This window comes from Muntiacus reevesi, chromosome 1 (genome assembly GCF_963930625.1).
Source record: "Muntiacus reevesi chromosome 1, mMunRee1.1, whole genome shotgun sequence".
In the NCBI taxonomy this organism is placed as follows: domain Eukaryota; kingdom Metazoa; phylum Chordata; class Mammalia; order Artiodactyla; family Cervidae; genus Muntiacus; species Muntiacus reevesi.
In genome coordinates, this window is record NC_089249.1 from 193778451 (window position 1) to 193804801 (window position 26351).

The window sequence follows — 26351 nt, forward strand, 5'->3', positions numbered from 1 at the left end:
TGCCCCATGCCCCACAGCACACCACCAGCCATCCCCCTCACCCTCCGCAGCAGAAGGAGAGAACAGCTGTGCCTCCGCCGCCCCCAGTTTCCTCCTCCCTCAAAGGCAGGAACGCAGAGCTGCCAGAAGGAAGCAGGCCTGGACAGCTCCAGCTCCACAGGCTGGCCCCTCCACCCCAACATTTCAGGAGAAAAGGTGAGAGCAGGAAACGGGGGCACCAGAGGCCAAGCCAGTGCAGGGTGCCAGGTACAGAAGGCATCAAGGCCGAAGTGAGCTGCAATCCCTGCTGTTCCCCCACCCCCATTCACCTCTCTCTGCCCTCACCCGAGTCCTCAAGGTTTCTGGAGTCCCACAAAGTCCTCCCTGCCACAGGGCTTTTGCTCGTGCCATTGCCTCTGCCTCACATGTCCTCACCTCAAATAGTCCCTATAGCTGGTTCCTTACCATCAAGTCTCTACACACAAAGGTCACCTGCTCAGACAGGCCTTCCCTGAGAACATGATATCATCCCCAACTCCTCACCTCCTTATGTACTTTATTTTCTTATTCTTTCTTTCTTTCTTTATGGCTGGGCTGGGTCTTGGTTGCTTTGCCCCGGCTTTCTCCAGTTGTGGCGAGCATGGCTACTCTTTGTTGTTGTGTGTGACCTTATTTCGGGGTCTTTCCTTGTGACTCAGTGGTAAAGAATCTGCCTGCAATGCAGGAGCCACAGGAGACACGGGTTCGATCCCTGGGTCTGGTAGATCCCCTCAAGGAGGGCGTGGCAACCCACTTCAGTATTCTTTACCTGGAGAATCCCGTGGACAGAGGCATCTGTCAGGCTATACAGTCCATGGGGTCACAAAGAGTCAGAGACGATTGAAGCGACTTAGCATGCACTCACCTTCCTGTTGCTGAGCACAGGGCAGGCTTCTGTTGCTGCGACTCCTGGACTCTAAAGCACAGGCTCAGTAGTTGTGGCCCATGGGCTTAGTTACTCCACAGCGCGTGAGATCTTCCCAGATCAGGGATTGAACCTGTTTCTCCTTCATTGGCAGGTGAGAATCCTTTACTCCTGAGCCACCAGGGAAGCCCTCTTTTTCTAATTCTTTTTTTTGTTTTTTAATTTGGCTGCGCCAGATCGTAGTTGCAGCATGTGGGATCTAGTTTCCTGATTAAGGATCGAACTCAGGCCCCCTGCATTGGAAGTGCAGAGCCTTAATCACTGGACCACCAGGGAAGTTCCACTTTTTTCTCTGTAGCATGATCACTACTTGACATCCTATTATTCCTCACTGAATATTTGCTTACTATCATTCTAGAATATTGGCTTTGCTAGAGCAGGGATCCTTGTTCTATTCCCAATTGAGTGCCCCATGGGGGCCTGGCAAACAATACTTGCTCAATAAACATTGACTTAGTGGATACCAACAGCCAGGGGTTTGGAGACACACAATCTGAGACCCTTGTGTGCTGTATCTATCCCTCAAGAGTTTCTCCATGCTGGGCACTGGTGGTGGGGTGGGGAACTCATGGTCAAGAACACAGAGGTGGTGCACTTGGGCCTCTGAAGTCATGGTCCAGTAGGGGAGATGAATGTGAATGAAACAACCCTGGACCAGTACCGAAGTGAAACACTTAATTAAAATTTTTAATTATTTTTGGCCATACCACGTGGCTTGGGGGATCTTTGTTCCCCAACCAGGGATTGAACCTGTACCCCCTGCAGTGAAAGCACAGAGTCCTAATCACTGGACTGCCAGGGAAGTCCTGAGATGTGAAAGTCCTGAACGTCTTAGAATCTCCACAGGTTCTAAGAGGAAACGAGTTCTAAGAGGCTGAACGAGAGCCTGATGTGGGGTGGGAGGGCTTTCCCTTTCAGGCTGGATGGTCAAGGAAGGCTTCTCAGAAGATGTGGTGTCCCGGCAGAGCACACTCCCCCCCACCCCGCAAAGAATAAGGTAGCAGCTACAGGAGAAGTTGCGGGAGGGAGTTCTGAGCCGAGGAAGGGCAGGATGGGATGAGCCAGGGATCTGAGGGCTGAGGAATCTGACCCCAGGCCGTCTCCACAGGCTCAGTCAGGAGAGACAAAGGGGGTCTCAGAGGGGCTTCTCTTCCCTCTGAGGCCAAACAGGCCTCACTCACACCCCCGACAGCAGGGACCATCCCGCCCATCCTTGACACTCCCCTCCCCCCATCCCTCCCTCCTTTCTTCCCTCCCTCCTCCTGAGTAGTGGTGGCCTGTATGTCCTAGCAACAGGGGCAGCGCTCAATGCCTCTCCCATGTGGCTTCTGGCTTCAGGTTGCGGACACCCGTTGGTGGGGTCAGAGAGAACATGAAAGGGGAAGGAGGCAGAAGGGGGCATTCTGCAGGCGGGGGGGAGGTGCCAGATGAAGGGCCCGCTTGTGTCCACGTGCCATCTGTGTGTCTTTCATGTGTGTCCTGTGTCTTATCAACACACATGTTCTCTCGGGAGACAAGTGTTGCTCTGTCCTGTGTGTGGTCTGTGTCTGATGATTGACAGCACGCCTGTGTCTCCTGATGTATCTCCTGTGTGTTTTGATGTACCTTTCAGCTTGTGTGTCTGTCTTGGGTCTTTAAAAAAAAATTTTTTTTTAAAGTTTTGGTTGCAATGCATACCATGCAGGATCTTAGTTCCCTGGCCAGGGACTGAACCCTTGCCTCCTGCATGGGAGCACAGAGCTTTAACCACTGGACTGCCAGGGAAGTCCTTGTGTCCGTCTTTCTGAATGTGCTGCCTCTGTGTGTGCTGGCAGTTGCCCTCTATGGGATGTTGTAAAACAAAGGTGACTAATTGATGGGGTAGGAGGCTGGTAGCTGTTTAGATGACTGTGTGTGTCCCTTGGAAAACCCCGTGAAAAAACCCCTCCCCCACATTCCTGGGCCGGGGGAGAGGCAGGTGAGGGCGCGCAAGGTGGGATCCCAAAGTTAGAGTGCCCCTTCTGAACAGATCTATTCTTTATTGTCACTTCTATTAACAATATGAGTGTCAAGTGTTGACAGCACTTCCTGAGGGGGGTGCTTAGCCAAGCCTGACTGAAGCAGGAGCCAGAAAGGGGGCTAGTGACCCCCTGAACCAGGAGCTCTGGGGCCTTGAGGCCTGGGTCTTCCATCTGAGGTCTCTGCACGGACCCCTGAAGACTCAGGCTTTTTCTCCTAGGAGGAATTCAGCCTATTTTCCCCCTGGAGAAGCTGAGGCAGGACAGGCTTGGCTGGGTGAGGAAGGGCTTACCCTTCCTGAGCTGAGGCTGGGTGGGGGCCCAGGGACACCCCACATCTGCCACATAGCTTCTTGGGCTGCACATTTTTCCTGGGCACCAGCCAGCAGCTGGAGCAGCGGGTGCCATATTTCTTGTACCTGGGATGGGGGTGCAAGAAACAGACATTCAGCAGGCAGGGGGAGCCCAGAAACTGCCACGAGGGAGGCACATTCCCAGAGGTGGGTGTTTTCCCAACGCCCCATGCTGGCTAAGCGCGGACTCAAGTGAGGACCCCACCCCCAATCCCTCCGTCCTTTTGAGGACCTGATACCACAAGCGTTGCAGAGAGGGGTACCATCTTCAGCATCTCTCCATAGAGGGGTCCTCTCAGTCCTACAGGAAGCACAGCGGCGGGGTGCTGAAAGGGCAGAAGTCAAAGGGAGGGGGGGTCAGAGGCCAAGAGCCTGAGCTCAGGAGACCTGTGTGGGATGGGCCTTTTGTGCATGTGTGGGTGAGAGGGGGCTCTCTGTGAAGGCGACCCCCCCCAACTCCCAGCCAGCCCCAGATCTAAGACAGAGGGAACGCCAGGAAGGGAGACAGATGGCAAAGCTCAGCAGAGGAGGAAGCCGGGGGTGGGGGTGACTCAGCTTGAGTGGATGGGGGATGCTGGGACTCCTCCTGGATGGGTCTAAATAGGGAAGCAGGATAGGGAGAAAGATAAGGAAGAAAAGAAAATGCTGCCCCCTGCACCCTTCCCCAGTATTTATAGCACTTAAGTCTCCAGGACTCACCCAGGACCTCACTGCCCCCTGGGTTGGCCTCTGGGCCTCTGACAGGGCCTGGAGCAGGAGGCTCTGGAGAACGGCTGCTGCAGGCCAGGCTGGGGAGTAGAGAGGGCATTAGCACAGACGGTTTGGATCCTGCCCCAGACAGCCCCCAATTAAGATTTTTAAGTGATATTTATTTATTTAGTTTTAGGCCACACCATGGCTTGTGGGATCTTAGTCCCCCAACCAGGATAGAACCCACGCCTTCAGCAGTGAAAGTGCGGAGTCTTAGCCACAGGACTGCCAAGGAATTCCCCCAAATGAAGATTTACTATCAAGGCATCTGGTACTGCTCCCCCCACCCCCGGGACCAAGGGGGCATCTGATGTCTGAAAGGCCTGGCCTTGCCCCTCATGAGTAATCATAATCATTTGAGGAGACAGTAAGCCTATGGCCAGCTTTGCCAGGTTGAAAACTCAATTCTCCCGTGTCCTTGCTGTGTGACAAGGGATCTCATCCTCTGTGCCTCAGTTTCTGCATCTGTAAAGTGGGCTTCACAAGGCCTCAGCGAGTCCATACACACCAAGTGCTGTTGCCTCCATGGCTGGTGTCAAGTCTGACAAACAGTAGCTATTATCATTGCAGGAAAAACAAACAGAAGAAGCAGCCTCCCGGTATAGTGAGGCCATTTCACTAGGAGAAGACTCAGGCTCAGTCCTGGATTTGATTGACTCATAGCAGAAAGGACAGGAACTGGCATCAGCCTGAGGTTTTGCTCAGAGATGAGGCTGTTTGGACTTCCCTGGCAGTCCAGTGGTTAAGACTCTGTGCATCCAATGCAGGGGCGAGTGTTCCACCCCTGGTCAGGGAACTAAGATCCCAAATCCCACAGGCCAAAAAAAATTTTTTTTTAATATAAATAAATAATACAAGAAGAAAGGCGGTTACAGAGACGAGGCCATTTGTAATGCAAGGCTGGGGTGGTGGTGTGCCACCTGGAAGCACCTCCCCACCCCCCAACACTATTATTATTGTTCAGTTGCTGATTCGTCTCCAACTCTTCTTGACCCCATGGACTGTAGCCTGCCAGGCTCCTCTATCCATGAAATTTCCCAGGAGAAATACAGGAAATACAAGAATACAGGAGCAGGTTGCTATTTCCTTCTCCAGGGAATCTTCCCCACACAGGGATCAAACCCGCATCTCCTGCATTGGCAGGCGGATTCTTTACCACTGAGCCACCAGGGAAGGCCTATTATTATTACTTGCATAAAGGGTGCCCTTGACCAGGCCAGCTCCTACCTGTAACTGGGTATAATCTGTAGGCTGGAATCCGGCTTTATCTGAAACTTCAGGGTCACCCCCTCGAAGAGAGGGTCCACTTTTTCGGCGCCCCGCTGGGGGTTTGATTGCTTCCGGGGCCTCCTCTGTGGTTGGGCTGGAGAACTCGGGGGAGCCCGTGGGGGCCCCAAGTTGGGGCTCTGCTGGTTGACTGGGGTCAGCATGTTCTTGGCATCCTTGGCTAGAGGTAGGGGTCCCGGGGTCTCCAGGGCCTTCGGCTCCCAGTAGGGCCCTAGGGCCTGGGCGTCCCCGGGGGTCTGGGCTAGCTCCTCTGCTGTCTCTTGGAGGAAGGGTAGGGCGGTGACCGAGTCTTGGTGTGCAGGCCAGAAGGACCTGGGGACAATGGCCAATTTAGTCACCCCCTTCCGTGGGCGGCAACTACAGGGGTCTCAAAGACATGGAGCAAGAACTGCACAGTCTCTGACCCCCATATGACCCCCAATATCCCTGGGGATCAGGATCTCGTCCTTGCAAATACCAGTAACTAACATTTTGACCCCTGAGTAACCCCAGGAACCAGAGATCACGACCCATTGACCACTGGGCCAGGTGGGGGGAAGGGCTGCTCGTGAACGCACCTGCCACTGGGTCTGAGGCATCCTGGGGTCCTTGGTGTCTGCTGGATCGGGGGTTCCGGGGGCGGCTCGGAGTTCAGATAGGGCGGCGCTAGCAGCTCTCGCAGCATGGCGAAGTCCGGGGCTGGCTCAGCCTCCATTGCCTCCTAGCCCAGCCCCCCTTCCCAAATCTCGCCTGGCCCCGCCCACACTGGGCCCACTTGATGAGCCCCACCTGCGTGGGGGGGTCTGCTTCTGGTCGAGGGTGCAAGAGGCTCCACCTGGGGGAGCGGGGGCAGGGCCAATAGGATTGGGCGCCTCTAGCGGGCGATGTTGGCCACGGGCTTTCAAGACTCCACCCTCAGGCCCTCCTGGGTCCCTCGTTCCCTTCCGACTCTGCTCAGACTATCTGATTACCCCTTGTAGTCAAGGGCGGTCTGGGCCCTCCAAATCCTTCCGCGACGGCGGGGCGGGGCCTTGCCAGGCTGATCGTGTGGCTCGCGGCACCTCGCCTTCAGACCTCTCTGCCTCAGTTTCCCGCTGGCCCGTCACCGCTGTGGTAGGGGAAAGCTGGGGAGGTCTGGAAGATGCAGCTGTAGACCCCAGAGCCTGCACCCCACCCCCACCAGCCTCAAGGACGCTCAAGATGCCAGGTTATCTGTGAGACAGTTTTATTATCGCTCCAATTAGATTCCACCCCTATCCACACCGTCATTCTCAGGAGCTTGGTTGAGGCGGCCCCAATGGGGGACCTGGCCCCACCAGAGCTGGGACATGGTATCTCTCTGAAGCCAGGGTTTTGACTTTCTGGGTGCTTCCGCCATCTCGGATCTGTCCGCACTCTGGGCTGGGCTGGCATCTTGGCTATGTTCTTCCAGTCCTGGCCCTGGGGCCGTCAGTGCCTGGGACCGTCCAGCTACCCGTGTCAGTGGGGCTTGGGAACGTGGCCATCCACATAGAAGTTTCTGGTGATCTTGGGCAGGGTGAATTCGGCCCCTTCCAGTTCAGGCGTCAGCACGATCTGGCAGCCCAGCCGGGAGTTCTCTTGGAGGAGGGGGGCCATATCCAGCATGTCGTCCTCCCTGGGGTAAAGGGCGGTAGCAGTTGTTAATGGGTCCAGGGGTAGGGGCCAGAAGGGAAGCTCTCCCACCAGCAGCTCGAGGGGAGAGAAAAGCTGGGGCTGCCCTCTGCTATGGCCTGGGCGGATCCCAGAATGCCAAGGCTCAGCAACCAAGCCTTGCAGCTCAGAGCTGGGAGGGGGCCACCCTGCTCACCTCTCATCAGGAGGAGGCAGAAGGTCCAGGTGGTCCTCACTCACATACACGTGGCAGGTGGAGCACGCCAAGGAAGCTTCACAGGCCCCTGGGGGCGGCAAGTGAGGGACCGTTGGTGAGGGACCATGCTTGGGCAAGCGCCATTCAGAGAAGGACTTAAAAAAAAAAAATCCCTTTGTTTCTTATTTTTTGGGGGGTGGGGTGGGGTGGGGAGCCACACCCTGAGGCTTGTGGGATCTTAGTTCCCGACCAGCGATCAAACCCAGGTCTATGGCAATGAAAACAACTGGCCCACTGAAGAATCCCCCGAATCTCTTGCTTCGCCACGTGACTCTCATTTCTCCCTCTAGGCCTGCACACCCACTGTGTGCATCCTCCACCCTGTCACTGACTTGGCTGACTGTTGCTCATCTGCACACAGGTTTTGCAAACGGACTTCAGGGTTTCCCCCAAACTCTCCAGCAGGCTGACGATCAGGCTGGTACCTGGCACCATTAATGAGCGTGGGCTGGACTTCAGTGTATCTGAGAGGGGACAGGCCAGACAGGTTCCCTGTAGCCTGTGAACCCTTGCTGTGACCCTGCCACTTTGCTGGGCTGCCCTGATGCTCCTGAAGGAGGGACCAACTCACTCAGCATCTAGTGCTGCAGCAGGAGAAGGGGTCAGGAAATAAAGGGGTGAAAGGTACAGAGTTGAGGGTTTCCTGCTTGCCCCTAGACACATTCCCAAGCTTCTGATTGAGCACTGAGCACTGTGCTTCTGAATAATGTCCTCTTCCAAAGGGTTTTCATAGCTAGAAATCCAAACTCCTCACCTCAGTCCTTGAGATTCTCCCACCTACTTCAGCCACCCTGGCCCCTTCGCTCAATTCCTCTGTGCCAAGCTCACCCCCTACCACAGGACCTTTGCACTTGGCGTACTCTTGATCTGGAATGCTCTTCTCTGCAGTCTTTCTAGAGCGAGGTCCTTTTTGTCTTTGGGCACTATTCAGTTGCCCTCCAAGTTCCCATCTCCTATTTCTTGTCCTTCCCCCAACTCTTGTTATCTCTAAAAATTTCTGGACAGCATTTATCACAATCTGAAGTTACCACCATCATTTCTGGGTTTCCCTGTTCTCTGTCAACCTGCCTCTTCTCTCTGCATTCAGCACTGAGCTTGGGAGGTTGTAGATGCCTCGAGAGATACTTGTTCTAGGTAAACAGCACAGAATTCTCCTCTCTCTTCCAGACAGGTTGGACCATGAGGGTGGAGCTGCAAGGCAGCTTTCTGACCCAGCAGACCCTTCCCTGTGGGCTGCAGTGACTAAGCTGCCCACTGCCGGGAGCCGTTGTGAGAGATCCCACCCATGACGAGGTCATGAAGAAAATACCGGGCAGGCAAGGCCGTCCAGTATCCCACCATGACGAGGTCATGAGGAAAAAATCTAACACGCAAGGCCGTTCAGGATATAAGGGACCCTCCAGGTTGGCCTCGGCCTCTACCCCACCCTGTATCCTCCCCCCTTTTCTGCTGTTGTTGTTGTTTGCCCTGCTGCAGATTCTTGTGTTGCCTGCCGAGAGTTCTCCTGCTCCTCTTTCACTGAATAAAGACCAACTTAAAATCCTAATTAATAAATCTCCTAGACGCTAGTACCCTATGAAGGGGCCAGGGATGAAAGAAATGCTTCAATTCAAATCCTTTTGCTGGCATTCTGGCTTGTTTGATAAATGTGTGCTCTCATTGCAAAAAATGCTCATGATTGTTCTAAACATCCTAAGCACAGTACGCTAACAAGAGAAACTATTAAGCATAGGTCCCTCCATGGGGTGAGAAAAGCTACACAAATAAAATAGCCACAAATGTGCCTAATAGAAAATAGTTTAGAGAGAGATTAGCTGGTGACTTCTTGCAGGTAATTAACTTTTAGACTAAGAGCCTGTTTTGTGCCATATCTGCTGTTTTTGCAATCCTTTGCATTTCTGTTCTATAAAAATGTAATCCTATCTAGTTCCCATGGAGATGACACCTAATAGAAAAAAAATAGATTAATCACAAAAAAGACAGGGTCGGCTACTGAAATTGCTTAAAGTTACGCCAGGTGCAAGCCACAAATTGTCAACAGGCCTGAAGGCCAAAAGATATTATACAGAGATTAACCATAAAAAAGGCCCTAATAGGCACAGAGCCCTTTGGGGGGTGAGGAAACCCTATTAGAGAACACAAAAAATAATTGTTTTAAAAGTGGTTATTAGATCAACATTTGATTGATGTTAATGTGCTGAGGTTGTGTAGTGGAAACTCTTGTTAATATAGTTGGAGATCTAGAAAAATAAGAGTTTAGCCCTAGTGTAAAAACAATAAAATAATTGCTAATTTTAACCAGGAGTGCTAAACAGGGGCTGCCTCACCAGAGCCGCAGAGTCTTTGTGTGCTAAACTTTTTAGATAAATTTAGCTGAGAACTTCTGCAAAAAGACTGAGTTTTATGTTAACAGGATTGTATTTCTATTCTGTTGCAACATGCTGTATCATGAGAACTGCCACTTTTCTGTTTTCTGCTAAGCTCAAGGCCAGATGATAATGTACAAAAATATCTATGGGAAAAGACTCTCATAAACAAAAATATACAGAGAACACCTGGTTTTGTGAAGGACAAGCTAATGTAATGTTAAACTAAGTCTGTGTGCTTATCTCCCCCTTAGAAATGTACCAACTTAGGGCATAAAGGCGATGGTGAAAAATAAAGCAACTGCCAGACTCTGCTGCACACTCTGGTCTGGTCTCTTTCTCTCTCTCTCATTCGCCGACGCCATTCATCCTGAGGGTTCCCCTGGATCCTGCTGGGGCTGGACCCCTGCAGCCCACCTTCCCTGTCTGGGGAAGAAACAGTCTGGGCCTCGAAACTCAAGTCATCCACAGGTGTCTCTTTCTCAGCCCTCTTTCCCAGCTAGCTCATTAACATCCTTACCACATGAGATAGAGATAACCTAATACAATCACTCCAACTACTCACTGCACACCAACCACGTGCCAGGTATTACACACCGTACACATGGAATCTGCTTAAACCTCACAGCAACCCGGTGAGATAGGAACTAAATTATCCTATTTTATAGATGAGGAGGCTGAAAGATGCTAAGTAACTTGCTCCTGTTCTAACCTTTGTCATGAACTGCCAGCCACTGGATTCCAGAACAGAACTTAAGGTAGGTCTGCCAGGACTGTCCCCAATTCTCCCCCCTCCCCCAAACACTGTCTAATGATTAAATGAGCTCTATACACCGGGGCTTCTCAGGTGGTGCAGTGGTAAAGAATCCGCCTGCCAATGCAGGAGATGCAAGAGACGTGGGTTTGATCCCTGGGTCAGGAAAATCCTCTGGAGTAGGAAATGGCAACCCACTCCAGTATTCTTGCCTGCAAAATTCCATGGATAGGGGCGCCTGGCAGATCACAGTCCACAGGGTTGCAGAGTCCGACACAGCTGAGCATGCACTCATGCCACACATACAAACATACACCCAACACTATACTTTTTAAAAGACCACTCTCCCAGTTGCCCATGATATAACTACATGTTTATGCATGGGATTATTGTCCCTATTAGGTTGAAACTGGTGTGAAATGACAAGGGTCTTATCTGCTTTTTTACATTACTACCTGGCACACAACATGTGTTCAATATTCACAGAAGAGCAGCACAGATTAGTGGCTAAGACAGGCTGGGTTTGAATCTAGTTTTGCCACTTACTTGACCTTGGACCAGGTCTGCTCAACCTGGGGTTGTTTCCTCACCTATAAAACAGGATAACATTCTCTCCTATTGCATAATGTTGTCATGAAATAGATTCAATCAGTTAAAATGTGGTAAGGGGCTTAAAGTAATGTCTGCTATTATTATCTTTCCTTTAACAAATACTGACTTAATACCTGTTACATCTAAATACCATGACAGGCAACAGATACTTGTGAACAAGGCAAACAGGGTTTCTGATCTCATTTTGGGGAGAAACGACAAAGAAGGAAACAAAACAATGAGAAGTGCTATGCAGACAATACAACACACTGATATGAATACAGTTACTGGGGCATGGGGACTGCAGTTGGGCGGAGAGGGCTAAGATTGTCAGGAAGATGACATTTACATCAAGACCTGAAGGATGAGGAGCCAGAAGGTCTGGTGGGAAAACACTTTTGATGGAACACCAAACCCGAAGGCCCTGAGGCAGGCATGAACTTGGCTATTTGAGGAACAGCAAGCAAGTCAGTGTGGCTAGAAGAGAGGGAGGAAAAAGGAAGAAAATACAAGCTCCTGGCGGGCAGGAGTTTTAGGAACCTCTAGTAAATACTCAATAAATAACTGCTGAATGAATAAAGGTTAAGAGAGCAGAGGATGAGATCCTGGTGAGGAGTCTGAAGTTTAACTATGTTGGGTGGGAAGCCGTGCAAGATTAAACAGTGGAGAATCCTATCTGACTCGTGGGTTTTTTAAACGAATAAATAAAGATATCCCCAGTTCCCTGTGCCCGGCTCCCACCTTCCAGATCCAACCCATGGCGCTGGGCCAGGTGGAGAACATTATCCCCGACTCTGCCGCTCACCGGAATCCGTTGGCCTGACCGGTCCACGAACACCACGTTCACCCTGGGGACAGATGATAGTGCAAATGCCTCAACTGGATGATGGACGCAGGGGCCAGGTGGAATATAGGCTTAGGAACTCATGTTTGGGGTTTGACGAGACATGGAAATAGGGTGATGCAGAATGGGGGGCACAGGGATGAGGTTGTACGGCAATGTGGGGACCGGAGGAACCCCGTGCTAGTAGTAACGGGGGGCTTGGCTCCCACACTCACACGTCCCCGGGCCGCTCGGGGCCGCCGGCTTCTTCCTCCCCCGCCGGGCGCGAGCCTGGAAAACACGGTTGGGTGAGCTGCCATGCCGGGCCCAGCTGGCGTGCGATGGGTTAACGATGCCCACCCGAGGCTCCCCAGGTACCTGTCGCCCGGAATTTCCTGGCTATCGCTGGCGCCGCCGCCTCCCCAGACCCCCAAAAGCCCCCAGGTCGGCTCCACCAGGCACCCCTGGCAGCCCGCAGCAGAAACCCAGCATTCACACCTCCCCAGGCCACGGAGGCGGCCATAACATACATCACGTGACCAGAGACTGAGCATGCGCCTTGACGCCTTTAGAAGCGACGGCCCTGTAATTACCCGAATACAAGCGCCTTTTTTTTTTTCCCCCCTTTTTTTGGCATCGCTGCACGCGAAGGCGGCGAGTCCAGAGGAGGTTGCCAAACTGGAAGGGCAGTGCGCAGGCTCGGATGAGCCAAGACCTGCAGGGCTATCCCAGACCTCCCACCCAGGCACATTGTCCCAAGAACCAGCCGGGTCTGCTTTCTTTAAAACCATTTACTTACAAACTTTAATTCAGCAAAGGTTTGTGTGAGATTGGGGAGGAGACAGCCCCCCGGAGTGGATGTGGACCCCGAGTCAGGGGAGGGGAGCTGGTGGCCCAGCGGGCCAGGGTCACAGCCCAGGGTCACCTTAGGCTAACAGGTCCTGCTGGTGGGAAGGGGACCTTATTTTCCAGCACTGGGCCACAGGGAGGCCAGCTCTGGGAGATCTGGCTTGGGGATAACAAGGCGGGGCTCATCTTCAACATGGGGGAGACGACAGAGGCTCAGTGAGATGCACAATGCCAGACAGACAGTAGGACAGCAGGGGAACCGGGTTAAGCTGGCAGAGAAAGCCCACCCTGCACCTAGGCCTGGGCAGAGAGGGCTGGTGGGACTGGTTTGCCAAGACCAAAACTTTGGCCTTCTACTGTCCCCACAATCGGGGACCTTGGGTAGAGGGGCCCAATTCCCAGGCCAGAGCCATTTGGTCCTGAGTCAAGCTTCCGGAGCTCAGCATCTGAGAGGCTCTGGCCGGCAGGGTCTGGGGCCTGGCTTTTAAGGCATCAGAAGGCGAAGGGGCTGTGGTACGAAGCAGGGGACCTGGAGCTGGGGCACAGGCCAGAGAGGGCAGGCCGGGGCAGGAGACAGCCATGCCTGCAACAAGTGTGGGAGAAAGAAAAAAGGGCTGAGCCATTTCAAACTGGAAAGTGTGGAATGGAGGCCCAGACATGCTGGGCCTTGAAGGAATCAGAGCTGGGGGGGGAGGGGGGGGAACGTCCTGGATTGTTTAAAAATAATAAAAATTAGAAAAGGAAACCGAAGTCAATTATCAAAGTTAGAAAAGGGGGGACAGTCTCTGATCCTCACGGGAGGTCAGGGAAACCTCCAAGGCACTCGAAAGGCCAAGATACAGGAGCGACGCCTAGGCAGGAGGGGACTCCCAGAGAGACGGACACAGGCGGACACGGTGGAGGGGGGGAGGGGAGAGAGAGCAGGCTGGTGCCCCTCCCTCTTAAGGCTGCAGGGTTTCCACACTGGGAGCAGGCCAGAGGTGCACAGTGCTCCCAGATGCCCCCCGCACTCCTTGGGCTCCTGCTGGTTGGTCAGCAAAGTCTTTCAGAGATTTTTCTATTACCCAAAGGAAAAGAAAAGTAACAACAAAACACCAGAAAACCCCAAAGCGATTTGGTGCAGGCCTTTGAGCTTCTCCGGCACTGGCCCTTTAGAAAATCCTCTTGCGCTTCAGGTAGGAATCTGCGTAGTGGCCACCAAGGCCCTGGGAGTGCTGGCCCACATAGCTGCCTTCTGGGCTGGGCTCGGGTGAGGGCAGCAGGTGGGCGAAGCTGCGTTTCTGTCCACCCAGTGGGGTCTGGAGACAGAGGGGAAGGGTTGGTGAGTCAGAGGCCACCCAGGGGCCACCACTCCCCAGCCCTGAGGGCCCCACCCCCTGCCCGTACCTTCAGCAAGTGGCTGTGGCCATTGGGCCCAGGGCCAAGGCCCAGGAGCCCTTCTCCGGAGCCCAGCGGGGAGGAGCCAGCCACCTGGGAGAGATGGGAGATGTGGGATGGGGGAGGAGGCAGCCCCCGGGGCCAAGGCGGGGGTTTCAGCTTCAAATCCTGCCGCTGTCATCCTTCTGGGCCTCAGTTTCTCCATCTGTGGATTAGGGCTATATCACCCACACCCCAGACTGCTGGGGAAGGAAGTGAGAGGCCCAGAAGCCTGGGCAGTACTACATGCAAGACATACAGACTTGAGGAGGACAGCCTGTTTTAGCTCAGCCCTGAGCAAAACTGACCCCTGCCACCACCCTGGCTGTGACACCGAAGGTCACATGGGCCCCATGCATCCTGGTTGTCCCTGGGGCCCCGTTCTCAGTTGGGGAGGCTCCTCACCTTGTTAAGGTGGCTCTGCTTGAGGCCAGCCTGCAGGCCGCTGGTGAAGTAGGAAGTGGGTGAGCCCGAATAGAAGTGGGAGAGGGGCCCACCGCCACCTCCGCCACCCCGTTCGCCAAAGCCACTGGGTGGGGGGGACATCTGCAGAAAGGGGGCTGGCTGAGTAAGACAGATCACTGCAATATCACCCCCTTTTGGAGGTCCCCCAAACAAGTCTGGGCTTTGGCCCCTAGGAGAGTGTTGTGACAATGCCAGCAGAGGGGCCAGCCCTCCCTTCCTCCTCTGGGGAACCTGGGGACCACTACCACATGCATGAGCACAGGTTGGCCAGCTGCAGGATGAGGTCCAAGGGGAGCAGGGAAGTCACTGCAGCTGAGGCTGCATCCCCAGCCTACTGACTGCCAGATGCATGAAGGAAGCCACTGTGAACCCCCAAGACCCAGCTGAATTGCCTGCTGACTGCAAAGAACTGCACCACGCCCCTCCCCCCTCACCCCCCCCCCCACCGCCCCGCAAGGATGAGAATAATAAAGTAGTTCCTGTTCTAAGTCACAAAGTACTGGGACTGCTTCTTATGCAGCATGACCTACTGATACATCCAGGAGGCGGGATGGACAGAGAGGCTCTTACTTTGTGTCGGCTGGGTCCGTGAGGCCCAAGGGTTGGCTCCCGTGGGTGGGAGAAGAGCCGCCGAGGTCCTACATCCTGAATGAGAGTGGGAGAAGCACGTTGAGTGGGGTGGGGTGGGGGGGTGTCTATAACCAACCTCACCCAAATTCAGTTCCACAGCACAGCTGTCATTGGGGAAGTCTGCCTCCTCCAGGAGGGGGCAGACTCTAGTGCCTGGAGCAAACTCAGCAAGCAGGGTGGGGCAGTGACACAGAAGCGGTGCCTGGTCCCAGGGGGGTGGCTGCACCTGGACCCCAGAGGGCTGTGAAAGGTGTGAGGCAGGAGCTTGGAGTCTTTAAGGCAAGCAGGGCACCCAGGTGCGAACTCTTGTGGTTTCTGTATTTTGTCACTGGCTTTTATCTCGGTTATTTTCTAAAAAATCCAGTGTGGGCCAAACACAACACATGTGGCCAGTCTGCAACGTCTTAGAAGTCAGAACCATAGAAGGAACAGTTCTCCAGGGACCGAGATGGGGACTGCAGAGGGGAGCAGTGAGAAGGAGAGACAGACAGAGAGGAGGCTGAGCCCTTGTCTGTTAAGGAGAAGTAGCCGTGTGGCCACAGGCCTCTTGGGACAGAGAGACTGACTGACAGGAAGCAGGGTTTCATGACGCGCAGAGACAAACAGACAAGAGACTTGAGCGTCTGGCATGTTCCCTCCTGTCTCCTGTGCACTCAGCCCAGCCCAGCACAGTCAGAAAGATGTCAAACTGGAGAATGACGTGCTCTCTGGGGACACAGGGCCTTTGGGAGGGCTGCCCCCAGGGTGGCCGCGTATACTTACTGAGGGGTAGTCGAAGCCATAGCTGTCGGACAGCCCTGGTTCGGGGGGCAGGCGGGCGCTGGAGAGGGGGCTGAGCAGGCGGGACTTGAGCTGGAAGGCTTTGCTGCTGCCGCCACCTCCACCACCACCTCCGGGGGCTGGGGGGTGAGGCAGGGGGCCCTCAGCTGGGCGGCGGCTTCTCCCAGCGCCTCCCCAGCCCCGGGCCTCCTTACCCGCCAGGTTGCTGGCTGGCAGCAGGCTGTGTAGGTTCAGATAGGGATTCAGGGGGATCCGGAAGTCCTTGGGGGGCTCTCCCAGCAAAGAGACCTGTGGTGGGAAGGCTAGATTCATGAGGACCCCTAGCAGGGGGGAGCGTGCAGGGCGGGAGGCTGGGGTGATGGCTGGGCACTGAGGGGGGCCTTACCCCAGGGGGCGTTGGCAGAGGCCCGCTGTCTTTCTGGAGGCCTCTGAGGCCCGCGCCTCGGAGCCCCACGGGGGCGGGGGGTGGAGTAAGCTGGGGTGCTGAGGGACCCAGGCCCATGGGTTCCCGGTCACCCCCAGAGGGGCCGAGCAGTGACGGCAGCAGGGGTGGCGGTTTCCCTCGCCGGGGTGGCAGCTCAGGGGGCAGGCCCCCTCCTACAGAGAGAAGAAGGGTGTCAGCAGCCCGACCACATAGGACCCCTTCTTCTGGGGCCTGGGAGCCTCTGCTTGGACCAGGGCCACTACGTTTGGACACTGAGCAGCATTCTCGAAGTCCATCAATTCCCAGGATGTCCGTGGCTCCCCAAGGAGGCAGGCACCATGTGCTCAACTGACAGGTGAGGACTCAGACAGGTTAGGTCACTTGCCCAAAGTTGCAGCGCTGGGAATGTATCACACCCAGGAAGGAAAGGGAAGGGGAAGTGGGATAAAGCCCAGAGAGATGGGGAGAAGAGGGTTGGCATTACCTGCAGACAGCTCCCCGAGGAGGGGGTTGGCCGGCTGGGCCCCAGGCTGGAGAGTGCCCAGAGGAGAGTCTCCCAAGATCCCAGGTTTCTAGAGACAGATGATAATGAGCTGAGATGAGGGGTCACAGGCCCAGCCTACAACCAAACACACAGGGCCTCTCCCAATGTGTGACACCCTGGCCATCACCCACCTGCCACAGTGACCGGGGGCCTCCTGCATGCCAGGGCCTGCCCAGGTGCTGGGGAGACCCCGGGAACACGGGCCAAACTCAGCAGGTCAAAGCCTGTCACCCACAGTCAGTTACTGTCAGCAATTCACAGTGATGTCCACCAGTTCACATCTAGTCCCCTTGCTGATTATCACAGACGCACAGCATCTAACACACACAACCACCCTGACTGGAAGTGCAACGTGTGACAGCCATACGTACATTCAGTCATTCTTACTCACACAACAGCCCACGCCCACAGCCTCACCTGTCAGTTACCATCAGACACACCCGAGCCATGACTTGGCCTCAGTGAATCAAACTGGACCGGGTGGTGTGCGCTTCTGTGTGTGTGCTGTCATTTCAGTCCTGTCTGACTCTGACATTAAGGACTGTAGCCCACCAGGCTCCTCTGACCATGTGGTTCTCCAGGCAAGAATACTGGAGCAGGTTGCCGTGCGCCCCTCCAGGGGCTCTTCCCCACCCAGGGACTGACCCCGGGTCTCTTATGTCTCCTGCACTGGCAGGTGGGTTCTTACCACTAGCGCCACCTGTGTGTGGTGTCAGTTTTTCCGTGTGCGTGTTGAGGGGGTGGGGATGACAGGCCCCCCTATTCCCCTGTGGGGCCTCGGCTTTCACTGAGTCACTTCCTGAGCACCTGCGAACCAGGCCCCAGGGACTCAGTCCAAGGGCCCACAGCCCCACTGATGGTGAGCTCCCTGATGGCAGAAGAAGCCAGCGTTGGAAATGGAACCATGAGGGGCCGCGGAATGTGTGAGGAGGGAGCCTGTGGCCCACAGGCCTGAGGTTACCTTCTGACTCTGGGTCTGGAGGGCAAGCTGCAGCAGCGCCGTGGACAAGGCGGGCCCATTGAGCAGCGGCATGGCTGGGGGGGCGCCCAGGAGGCCTAGGGGAGACCCAGAAAATGAAGTGGTCCAAGGTGGAACCTCCCCCCCCGCCCCAAGGAAACACAGCCCCAAGTCCATTGAGAACAGGAAATGGAAGCTCCATGAGGGCAACTGACATACCCCAAGGAACAGCCTGGGAGATGAGTTCCCCCCTCACCCCCCAGGGAAGGACAGTCCCTCTTCCATGACCCTGCCCCCTTGCAAGGGGCTCAGGGCATCAGCCCCCTTGGGGAGCGCCATCCCAGACCCTGTTTGTGGGTTCATGTCACTCGGAGCTCAGACAGCAGGAGTCCAGGGAGATGCCCGGTTCTGAGAGTGCTGGGCCCCCCTCGTCTTACCCTGCTTGCCACCCGCACCGCCGTGGAGCAGGGGGTTGAGCAGCAGCTGGAGGGAAGCGGAGGGCCCCAGGTTGTTGAGCAGCTGCAGGATGTTGGGCTCTGGAAGCAGCCCTTTGCCCCGATTGAGGGCCTGCAGAGAGGATCAGAGGGGCAGTTCAGAGCCCTGCCTGACTCCTTGGCTCCCCCATGCCCCTCCTCTGGGGCACCCGCCCCCCCAGGCACGCACTCACCGTGGCCTGGGCAGCAATGAGAGCGGCCAGCATGCTGCGGCCAGGGGGCCCGGGGGCGCAGAAGGAGACACGCAGATGGCTGCCTCCCAGGGCCAGGCCATCCGCCCGCTGCTGGGCCTCCTCCGCCATCTCTGCTGTCTCATACTCCAGCACGGCGAAGCCCTTCAGCTGCCCGTCCTGGCCATATGCCAGCTGTGGAGGGGAGAGGCAGTCGTGAGCACCAGAGTGGCAGCGACCACCATCAACTCAAGTGACAGCCGTGACCAGATGAGGATTCTGATGACAATAACCCCCCAGAGGGAGAATGGACTCTGGGCTCTGTGCTGCCCCACACCCGGTTCCTGTGTTAACTCATCGAACCTTCTCAACAGCCCTGGGAGGGTGTATCCTGCCCATTTTTCAGAGGGGACAACGGAGGCTAAGAGACGTCAGCATGATTAAGGTCACACTGCTGGTGGGAGGGCAGAGCCAGGCTTCCCACTGGTCAGAGCCACCAGGCCCTGCGCCAGTGCCTCTTGGGGACGTTGCCTGGGTTTCCAGAGTACACTCTGCAGCGCCTGGTGAGGAGGGGCTGGCGGGAGAAGCAGGTAGCTCTGGAGTTCGCCCCGACTGCACACCTCAGGCTGAGGATGCTACAGCTGCAGCTGGGCAGGGCACACAGTCTGATGGTGAGACAGATGGTCACTGGGCTTGGGTTTAAGGCTGGTAGTGCTGGGCAGGAGGACAGGGTCACACAGCCAGTGTGTGGCAGAAACAGAGATGTGATCACGAGTGAGCCAGAAGCCCCTTCACCTGCCTTAAGAGCAGCCATTTGGTACTTCAGGCCCTCAGCTCTCAATCCTGGGGCAGGATGTGTTCCAGGTCTTTTTTTTTTTTTTTTTAATTTAATTAGCTACGCTGCACAGCATATGGGATCTTAGTCCTAACCAGGGATCAAACCCACACCCCTTGCATTGGAAGCACAGCATCTTAACCACTGGACCACCAAGGAAGTCCCTATGTTCCAGGATTGAGGCTGTTTTGGAGATGAGAGGAAGAAGCCAAACATACCCTATGTTATGTATCAGTCAGCCCCAGGGGGTTCTGGGGCACGCTGGAAATCAAGTTTGCGAATAGCTTGGCAGCAAGGGGCAAAGAGGAAGGCCACAGATGACCCCATGTCAGTTTAGCTCAGATAACAAGACTCTTGGTTTTCATGGTGTTGTGGCTGCTAGACACTTGTCCAGGGCTGTCCCAGGGAGGGCAGATCCTGGGAGAGCATCTGGCTGGGCCCCACACACCCAAGGCCAGGGGCCACAGGTGCTGTTTCACTGCACCCCAGATACAGGTGGTCTCGGCACACCCACTCTGCAGGTGAAGTAACTCCCTGCAATTCGGGAGACTCCAGTTCAACCTCTGAGTTGGGAAGATCCCCTGGAGAAGGGAATGGTTACCCCCCAGTATCCCTGCCTGGAGAATTCCATGAACGGAGGAGGCTAGAGGGCTACAGTCCATGGGGTTGCAAAGAGTTGGACATGACTGAGCAACTAACACTACTACATTGCACTCAAAGTTTTTTAAGCAACTTTGCAACAAAATAAACCAATTAAGATATGTAGGGACTTCCCTGGAAGTTAGGGCTCTGGACTTCCACTACAGGGGGGACAAGGGTTTGATCCCTGGTCAGCAGTGAACTAGGATCATGTCACTAGTTCTGTGCAGCCAAAAAAAAAATTTTTTTTAAATGAATAAATACAAATGACATGTATATTTGTTGTTTAGTTGCTAAATTGTGTCCAACTCTTTTGAGACCCCATGGATTATAACCCGTCAGGCTCCTCTATCCATGGGACTTCCTAGACAAGAATACTGGAGTGAGTTGCCATTTCCTTCTCCAGGGGATCGTCTCCACCCAGGAATGGAACCTGCATCTCCTGCTTGGCATGCAGGTTCTTTACCACTGAGCCACCTTGGAAGCCATATATATATACACACACACACAAATATATAAACACATAAATTGACCTGTTGATAAATGGCAGAGTGAACCAGACTAGGCTGCTACGGGCTTTCCTTCACATTCTCCTCTTGACTGTGTTGGAAACAAAATGCCCCCTGACATGGGCAGCAAACTCCCTTATGGGAGGCGGGGGTGCCCAGTTAAGAGCACGGGCCCCAGGTCAGCTGCCTGATCTTGACTCCCAGGTCCATCTCTTTCTGGCCAGCTTGGGGAGGTCACTGCAAGTGCCCATGCATGACCCCCGGTTTCCTCATCTGTAAGATGAGACCATCAGCTGGATCCACTGGGTAGGGTGGCTGTGGGTGGGGGCCCAGCGCCCACTGGCCCAGGCAGAGCAAATCTGGCCTTCAGCCCACTTCTAGTGAGCACTTCACCTTCGCCGCTGGCCCGGCCCTGCACCAAGGCCTGGATGGGCTGCTTCTCACAATCACATCCATCTCATCCGATGAATACAGAAAGGGGTCAAAGGGTAACCGAGGCCGTGTGGCTCCTAAATAGGGGGATGGAGGCTCAGACTCTGACCTCTTAACTCCCAAGCCCAGGCTCTGTTCAACAAGGATGCTCTGTGTGACTGGGCTCCTTGGAGGCGGTCACCTCCCAGCCGGGGACTCAGGAGATACATAAGAGGGGGAATGAGTGAGCAACCATTCACAATAACCCAGTCACAAAGCAGGACCAGATCCGTTCTGAGATGGGGATAGCCATGCCCAGAGAGAGAACCCGTAACTGGTCATGGCCTTGCCACCTTCAATCTCCAGTCAGTGGCTGCTGACTGTAAGTATACGTTACCTGTGTCCTGAGTCCCACCCAGGGCCTGGGACACAGTAGGCATGCTGCAAAAGCAGCAGCGAGCAAGGAGTGGGGTTCCTACCAACACCAGCTCCCCAGCACCAACACCCACGGCAGCAGAGCTGGGCTCTGAGCCCGTAGCCCAGCCTCCTCTAGGGTGGCCTGGGCTGCCTGGGCTCTGCCCCCCCTGGCTGGCTGTCCTGGGATGTGTCAGCTGATCGCCCTGTTTATCCTCAATGTGTCCCCACCTAAAAACACAGGTGACACCTGCCCCTCTGGGCTGTTACAGGCAGGGTGGAAAGACAGTAGTTAAGCCCAGTGTGTGCTGAAGGAATGTCCACTTTGGGGGCCTGGGGGCTCTCTGCGAGCTGGCCCTGGCCTATTCTCGCCCCACTACACCTGTCACAGGGCTAGGTACCCTTACAGAAGGGCCTGACAAGTGAGACCGGAATGAACCAGGGATTGTTTTCCTAAGCCACCGCATGAAGGCCGAATCTCTACTTACAGGGGTAGGAAGGAAACCAATACTCAGAGAGTGAGTGACCTGTCTGGGGCCACAGGGCAGGGCTGGGATCTGGCTATGTGTGACTTGCGGTGGGCTTGTCCAGTGGCCTCCTTGATGATGGCCCTGGGGTCTGGAGGCATGAGGACAGGGTGGATGTGAATACAGGGTGAGCGGGTCTCAAAGATTTTTTTTTTTTTTAACAAAAGTAGCCTTGCTTGCATTCTTCAGGGGGAGGTAAAGCAAGTCGCCAGAAGGTGCGCAGGGATCTGAACCCCAGCCATCTGGCTCCTAGCTGGGCTGTCACCCACTGTACCACATGGCCTTTCTAACAAGAACATGATTCAAAGTGGCCTCACCGCTGCCTTACTGAAAGGGAACCCAGAAGACTGGAGAGAGCAGGTGGCTCACACGGCCCCTCCAAGGTGCTCTGGGCTTTGCATCTGCTCCCCCAGGTCCCTGCACCAGGCACCAGGCTTACCTGACAAAAGGTGGGGGTGTGGACGGCTGACAGCGCCCGGCGCAGGGCATCCACATCACTGAAGCCGGGTGGCAGGCGGTCAACACAGAGGCAGCGGGAGTGGAGCAGGGCAGGTGTCAGCTGCCCGGCATCTGTCCAGTGCACGTAGAGGGTGCGTGGACCCAGGGGCTTGCCCAGCAGGTCTGACTTGGCGCGGGCGGCCGAGTCCTTCTTCATGTACTCGGCGAAGCCGTAGCCCTTGGAGTGACCGGTGCGCTCGCTGTAGACCAGGAAGCAGCGCTCCAGGCTGCCGAAGGGCCGCACTAGCTCCTCGAACTGCTGCTGCGTGAGGCTGGGGGGCAGGTTGGCCACGCAGAGCAGGGCGTCCGTGGGCTGCAGCTGCACCGAGAGCTCCCGCTCCCGCAGGCGGCTCTGGTGGAAGGCGCTAATGGCGGCCTCCGCCTGCTCCCCGTTCAACAGCGTCACAAAGGCTGCAGCGGGTGGGAGCATGGGGTCAGCGAGGCCCCCCAAGGGCCTGCACCTCTACCCCATGTCTGCCCACACCCACCTCCCTCTAAACCACACGTGACCTCAGGAATACTGAACCACCAGGACATCATGGGCACCAGCGGACTGGCATAGTCACCAGCCGAGAGCAATAATGGCCAGTGCCGCCTGGCTCCTCCAGGCTTGCTCCTTACAATCCACGGTGACGCTCACCCACTGGGGCCTGGTCCCACCCTAAGAACTACTGTGTTGGCCAAAAGTTCATTCAGGTTTTTCCATAAGATATGCCATGAGGGGTAGTAGTGGTTACGCATGTGATCCTTGGAGCCTGGGTTTCAACGCCAGCCCGAGTGGCTCTGAAATCGGTTTCCTCCTCTGCCAAATGGGAATAACTTCCTCCTCACAACCACTATCTTTCCAGCAAGGAAATGGGCACAGGGCAGGGCCCTGTTCAAGTGGAGAAGCCTGGACTTGAAGTCCAGCAGGCCACCTCCCAGGCACCCACAGTTTTTCAGATGTTTTAACACGTTTGGCTTCACAGCCAACTCCAACAGGCCATGTCCACTTTGCTGGTGAGAAAACTGAAGCTCGGGAGGGTAAGTCACTTGCCTGTGTCCAAACAGTGAGGACAGACCAGGACAAAAACCCAGGACTCTTAGCTTCCAGGACCCAAGATCTTAATCACGCCCCCAGTCCACCAGGTGGGTCTCGAGGGGTCACCTGTCATCAGTCCCTTCTCTCCCGTGTTACAGACTGCAGGCAAAGGCCCTGGCAGGTTTAACACCCGGCATGATGCCTGGTGGATACAGATATCCACCGAGAGCCTCCTATGTTGGGGGCTAAGACCAGTCCCTGTTCTCATAGAAATGACCACCCGATGGAGGCAGGTGAGTGGGTCAGTAGTGACAGCCTAGGGTGGTCAGTGCTATGATGGGGTATGAGGTGTGCTTGGGCACTGGGAGGAGTTGCCCTGAGTGGAAGAGACGTTAAAAACAGAGGGAACAGCCTGGAACCTTAGGCACCTGAAGAGATGGTAAGGCTGAGGTACCTCTTTGCAAGGTAATATCAGGAGGAGCTCAGACAGGTTGTGAGGAGACTGAAGAATGATCAGGGTTAGGACCAGGTTTGATCAGATTTACAATCAGATCAGAGCTGGCTGCCTAGGGGAAGGTAGGCAGGGGAGTGAAATCGTGGAGGCAGAAAGGCCAGAGAGAGGCAGACATGTCTCCTAGACCCAGAGCAGGACAGACTGTTGCCCCAGTCTTGGGTGCCCATCGTGGTGCATCCTTGCCATTTCTCTTCTAGGCTACCCAGCAGATACCTGGGCACTGGGGACCCCTTCCCAAACATTCCCTCTGCTGGCCAGTCCCCCAGGTCTGTCTGATCTTCTTCAAGTCCTCCAGAATAACTGGTGCCCTTCCAATCCCTTGGCTCCCATCTGGTTCATGGCCCCTCTCTCTCTGCTGAATGTTGGACCTGAAGTTCAGGAGACACTGGGCCAGGACTCTCCAGCTTCAGGGACTGTCATCACCTGCCACTAGCTCACCCCACACCACCCCAGGGTCCCACAAACCTGTCCCTTTGTACTTGTCCACAAAGCAGTACTTGAGCTCATAGTCGCTGAGCAGGTCGTGCACCTCCTGTGGAGATAAGCCAAAGGACAGGGAATCACGGAGAAATGAAGAGAGTAACCCAGTGGTACGTTCACGTGGACCAGCTATGAAGGCAGGTCAATCACCAGCCCCATTTTACAAGTGAGGACACGGAGTTTCAGAGCAGTTGCTTGCCCAAGGCCAATGTAGCCATACCTGGCAGGGCTGGGAGGCAGAGCTCAGCTGTAGAGCCCATGTTTTGTTTTTTTTAAGAGCCCATGCTTTTAACCAACACAACACGCTCTTATTAGAGAGTCAGGTCGGTCTGAATTCAAGATCCAGCTCTACCCACAGGGGAGCTGTTTAACCCATCTGAACTTCAGTTTGCAAGACTGACTCTTTCCAACAACCCTGCAAATCGAGTATTAATAAGTCCACTTTGTAGATGGGGAACTGAGGCTCAGAGAGGTGAAGGAAATTGTCAAAGGACAAGCAGCTGGTTAGGGCACAGCAGTGGGAATGCCACTCCTGGGTACCTGACTGGTGACCCTGTGTACTTAATAAGCCCACATTGTGTGGCTTCACGTGCCTCCCCATTCCCTCCTACTGACAGCTTCCTGCAAGCCAGCTGCAGAAGCGAGGCTCTGGGGCCTTTTAGTGCCAGACACACTGTGCACCCTGCAGAAGAGAAGGCATGTTTCCGGCTGGGAGATGGTGGGCAGTAGGAGGATGACTGACTCTAGAAACACCTGTCTCAAGTCTGTCCCCAATTCACACCCCTCCCACCACTCCTAGGGTCCCACCACCCACGGGCAGAGAGAGCCAGTGGCAGGTGTGCTGGAGGGGCCAGGGAGCATGGATTCTCCACAGCAGGGACAAAGAACCCATTCCATTGCTGAAGGGCAGGGCAGACTACGTTCAATCTTCCTGGGTCCAAAGAGCACTGGGAAGTCCTGTCCCATTTGGCGCCCAGAGAAGGGCACCCCTGGATTACCAAGGCACCCCAGATCAGCCAAGGAGGGCTACATGGAACAATGCCCCCTCCTTCTCTGCAGGTCTGTGGCATGGGGACAGGAGATGACTCCCTTTTTCCAAATTAATCCTGAGGCTTTTGAGGAAAAAAGACCCCTGGGGCTGCCTTAACTTCCGGATCTACCCCTAAAAGGAATTCAAAAACGCCTGCTATGAAAAGGCACACTCTAGTCAACCATGAAGGTTATGGATATGAGATCCCACCATTCCATGCTAGAGCAGGAAGCAACTGGCGTCCCTGATTCCACAGTCCCAATCTGGCTGTCCATTCACTATCCCCCCAACATGGCCAAAGCTGCCCGCCCCCTTCCATTCCCCGCCCCCTTCAACCACTTGGCTCCTTCCAAGCCTCTGGTCGCCCCTAGCAACGTCCTCCCTCAGTCCAAAGTTGGTTTCTCCCTCCATCTCCGACCCTCTACGTCCCGTTCTTGGTCTCTCCCGATCCCGCGTGGATCCCGCGCTTGGACTCACCCGCCGACGACCACCCCCCCCCCCCCCCGTGCACGCCAGCGTTGGTGTCGCCCGGTTCCCCCCGCGCACGCGCACGGTGGTATTTCCCGCCACGCTCCCACACGGCCCCCCCCCATACCTGGTTGGTCACGTCCCCCGGGAGGCCCCGGATCAGTATCTTGCGGCGGTTACGGAACTGGCGCTCGGTATGTTCCAGGCGTTTCCGGATCTCCTCTGGATCTAGCGGCGGCAGTTCTTCTTCAGGCGCCCGGCGCTCCGCGGCATCACCAGCCTCAACCTCGGCCCCAGCCTCTGGGCTCAGCGGCGGCCGGTGAGTAACGGACACGTCGGCCGCCATCTTGGGAAACCCGGCGCCTTCTGGGACCAGCGAGCCGGGGCGGAGCGGCATAGAGCGGCAACGAGGACTGGCCCGCCGATTGGCCAAGAGAAGCCCCGCCTCCCCTTGACTCCTTCAGCCCATTGGGTGAGGTCCGGCCCGCCTCTCAGTGTTCAAGCCCTGTCTGGGCACTACAGGCTCCGCCCTTTTCCGCTATCG

At 55.5% G+C, this 26351-nt stretch overlaps 3 protein-coding genes across 5 annotated transcripts; all 3 read right to left on the reverse strand.

Moving 5' to 3' along the window:
* Window positions 1-3229: 3229 nt before the first annotated feature.
* On the reverse strand, window positions 3230-6024 carry ZGLP1 (zinc finger GATA like protein 1). Its single transcript, XM_065919106.1, has 5 exons — window positions 5888-6024; window positions 5271-5642; window positions 3993-4081; window positions 3526-3619; window positions 3230-3359 (listed from the first exon to the last, which is right to left on the reverse strand). The coding sequence occupies exons 1-5, from the start codon at window positions 6022-6024 to the stop codon at window positions 3230-3232; spliced, it is 822 nt and encodes a 273-aa protein (XP_065775178.1).
* Window positions 6025-6523: 499 nt separating this feature from the next.
* On the reverse strand, window positions 6524-12274 carry FDX2 (ferredoxin 2). 2 transcript variants are annotated; one of them, XM_065917754.1, is made up of 5 exons: window positions 12110-12274; window positions 11968-12022; window positions 11714-11756; window positions 7138-7292; window positions 6524-6945 (listed from the first exon to the last, which is right to left on the reverse strand). In XM_065917754.1, exons 1-5 carry the CDS (start codon window positions 12261-12263, stop codon window positions 6789-6791), a joined length of 564 nt encoding a protein of 187 aa, XP_065773826.1. In that variant the 5' UTR covers window positions 12264-12274; the 3' UTR covers window positions 6524-6788. The 2 variants fall into 2 exon arrangements, with proteins under 2 accessions (XP_065773826.1, XP_065773827.1); XM_065917755.1 differs by having other exon boundaries at window positions 7138-7225; window positions 11650-11756; window positions 12110-12270.
* Window positions 12275-12507: 233 nt separating this feature from the next.
* RAVER1 (ribonucleoprotein, PTB binding 1) lies at window positions 12508-26348 on the reverse strand. Of its 2 annotated transcripts, XM_065917748.1 has the most exons (14): window positions 25935-26348; window positions 24295-24361; window positions 22236-22705; window positions 18465-18656; window positions 18235-18364; window positions 17801-17895; window positions 16780-16867; window positions 16257-16468; window positions 16066-16159; window positions 15854-15990; window positions 15032-15106; window positions 14402-14542; window positions 13967-14050; window positions 12508-13878 (listed from the first exon to the last, which is right to left on the reverse strand). In XM_065917748.1, the coding sequence occupies exons 1-14, from the start codon at window positions 26202-26204 to the stop codon at window positions 13732-13734; spliced, it is 2202 nt and encodes a 733-aa protein (XP_065773820.1). In that variant the 5' UTR covers window positions 26205-26348; the 3' UTR covers window positions 12508-13731. The 2 variants fall into 2 exon arrangements, with proteins under 2 accessions (XP_065773820.1, XP_065773819.1); XM_065917747.1 differs by having other exon boundaries at window positions 15854-16159.
* Window positions 26349-26351: the final 3 nt, after the last annotated feature.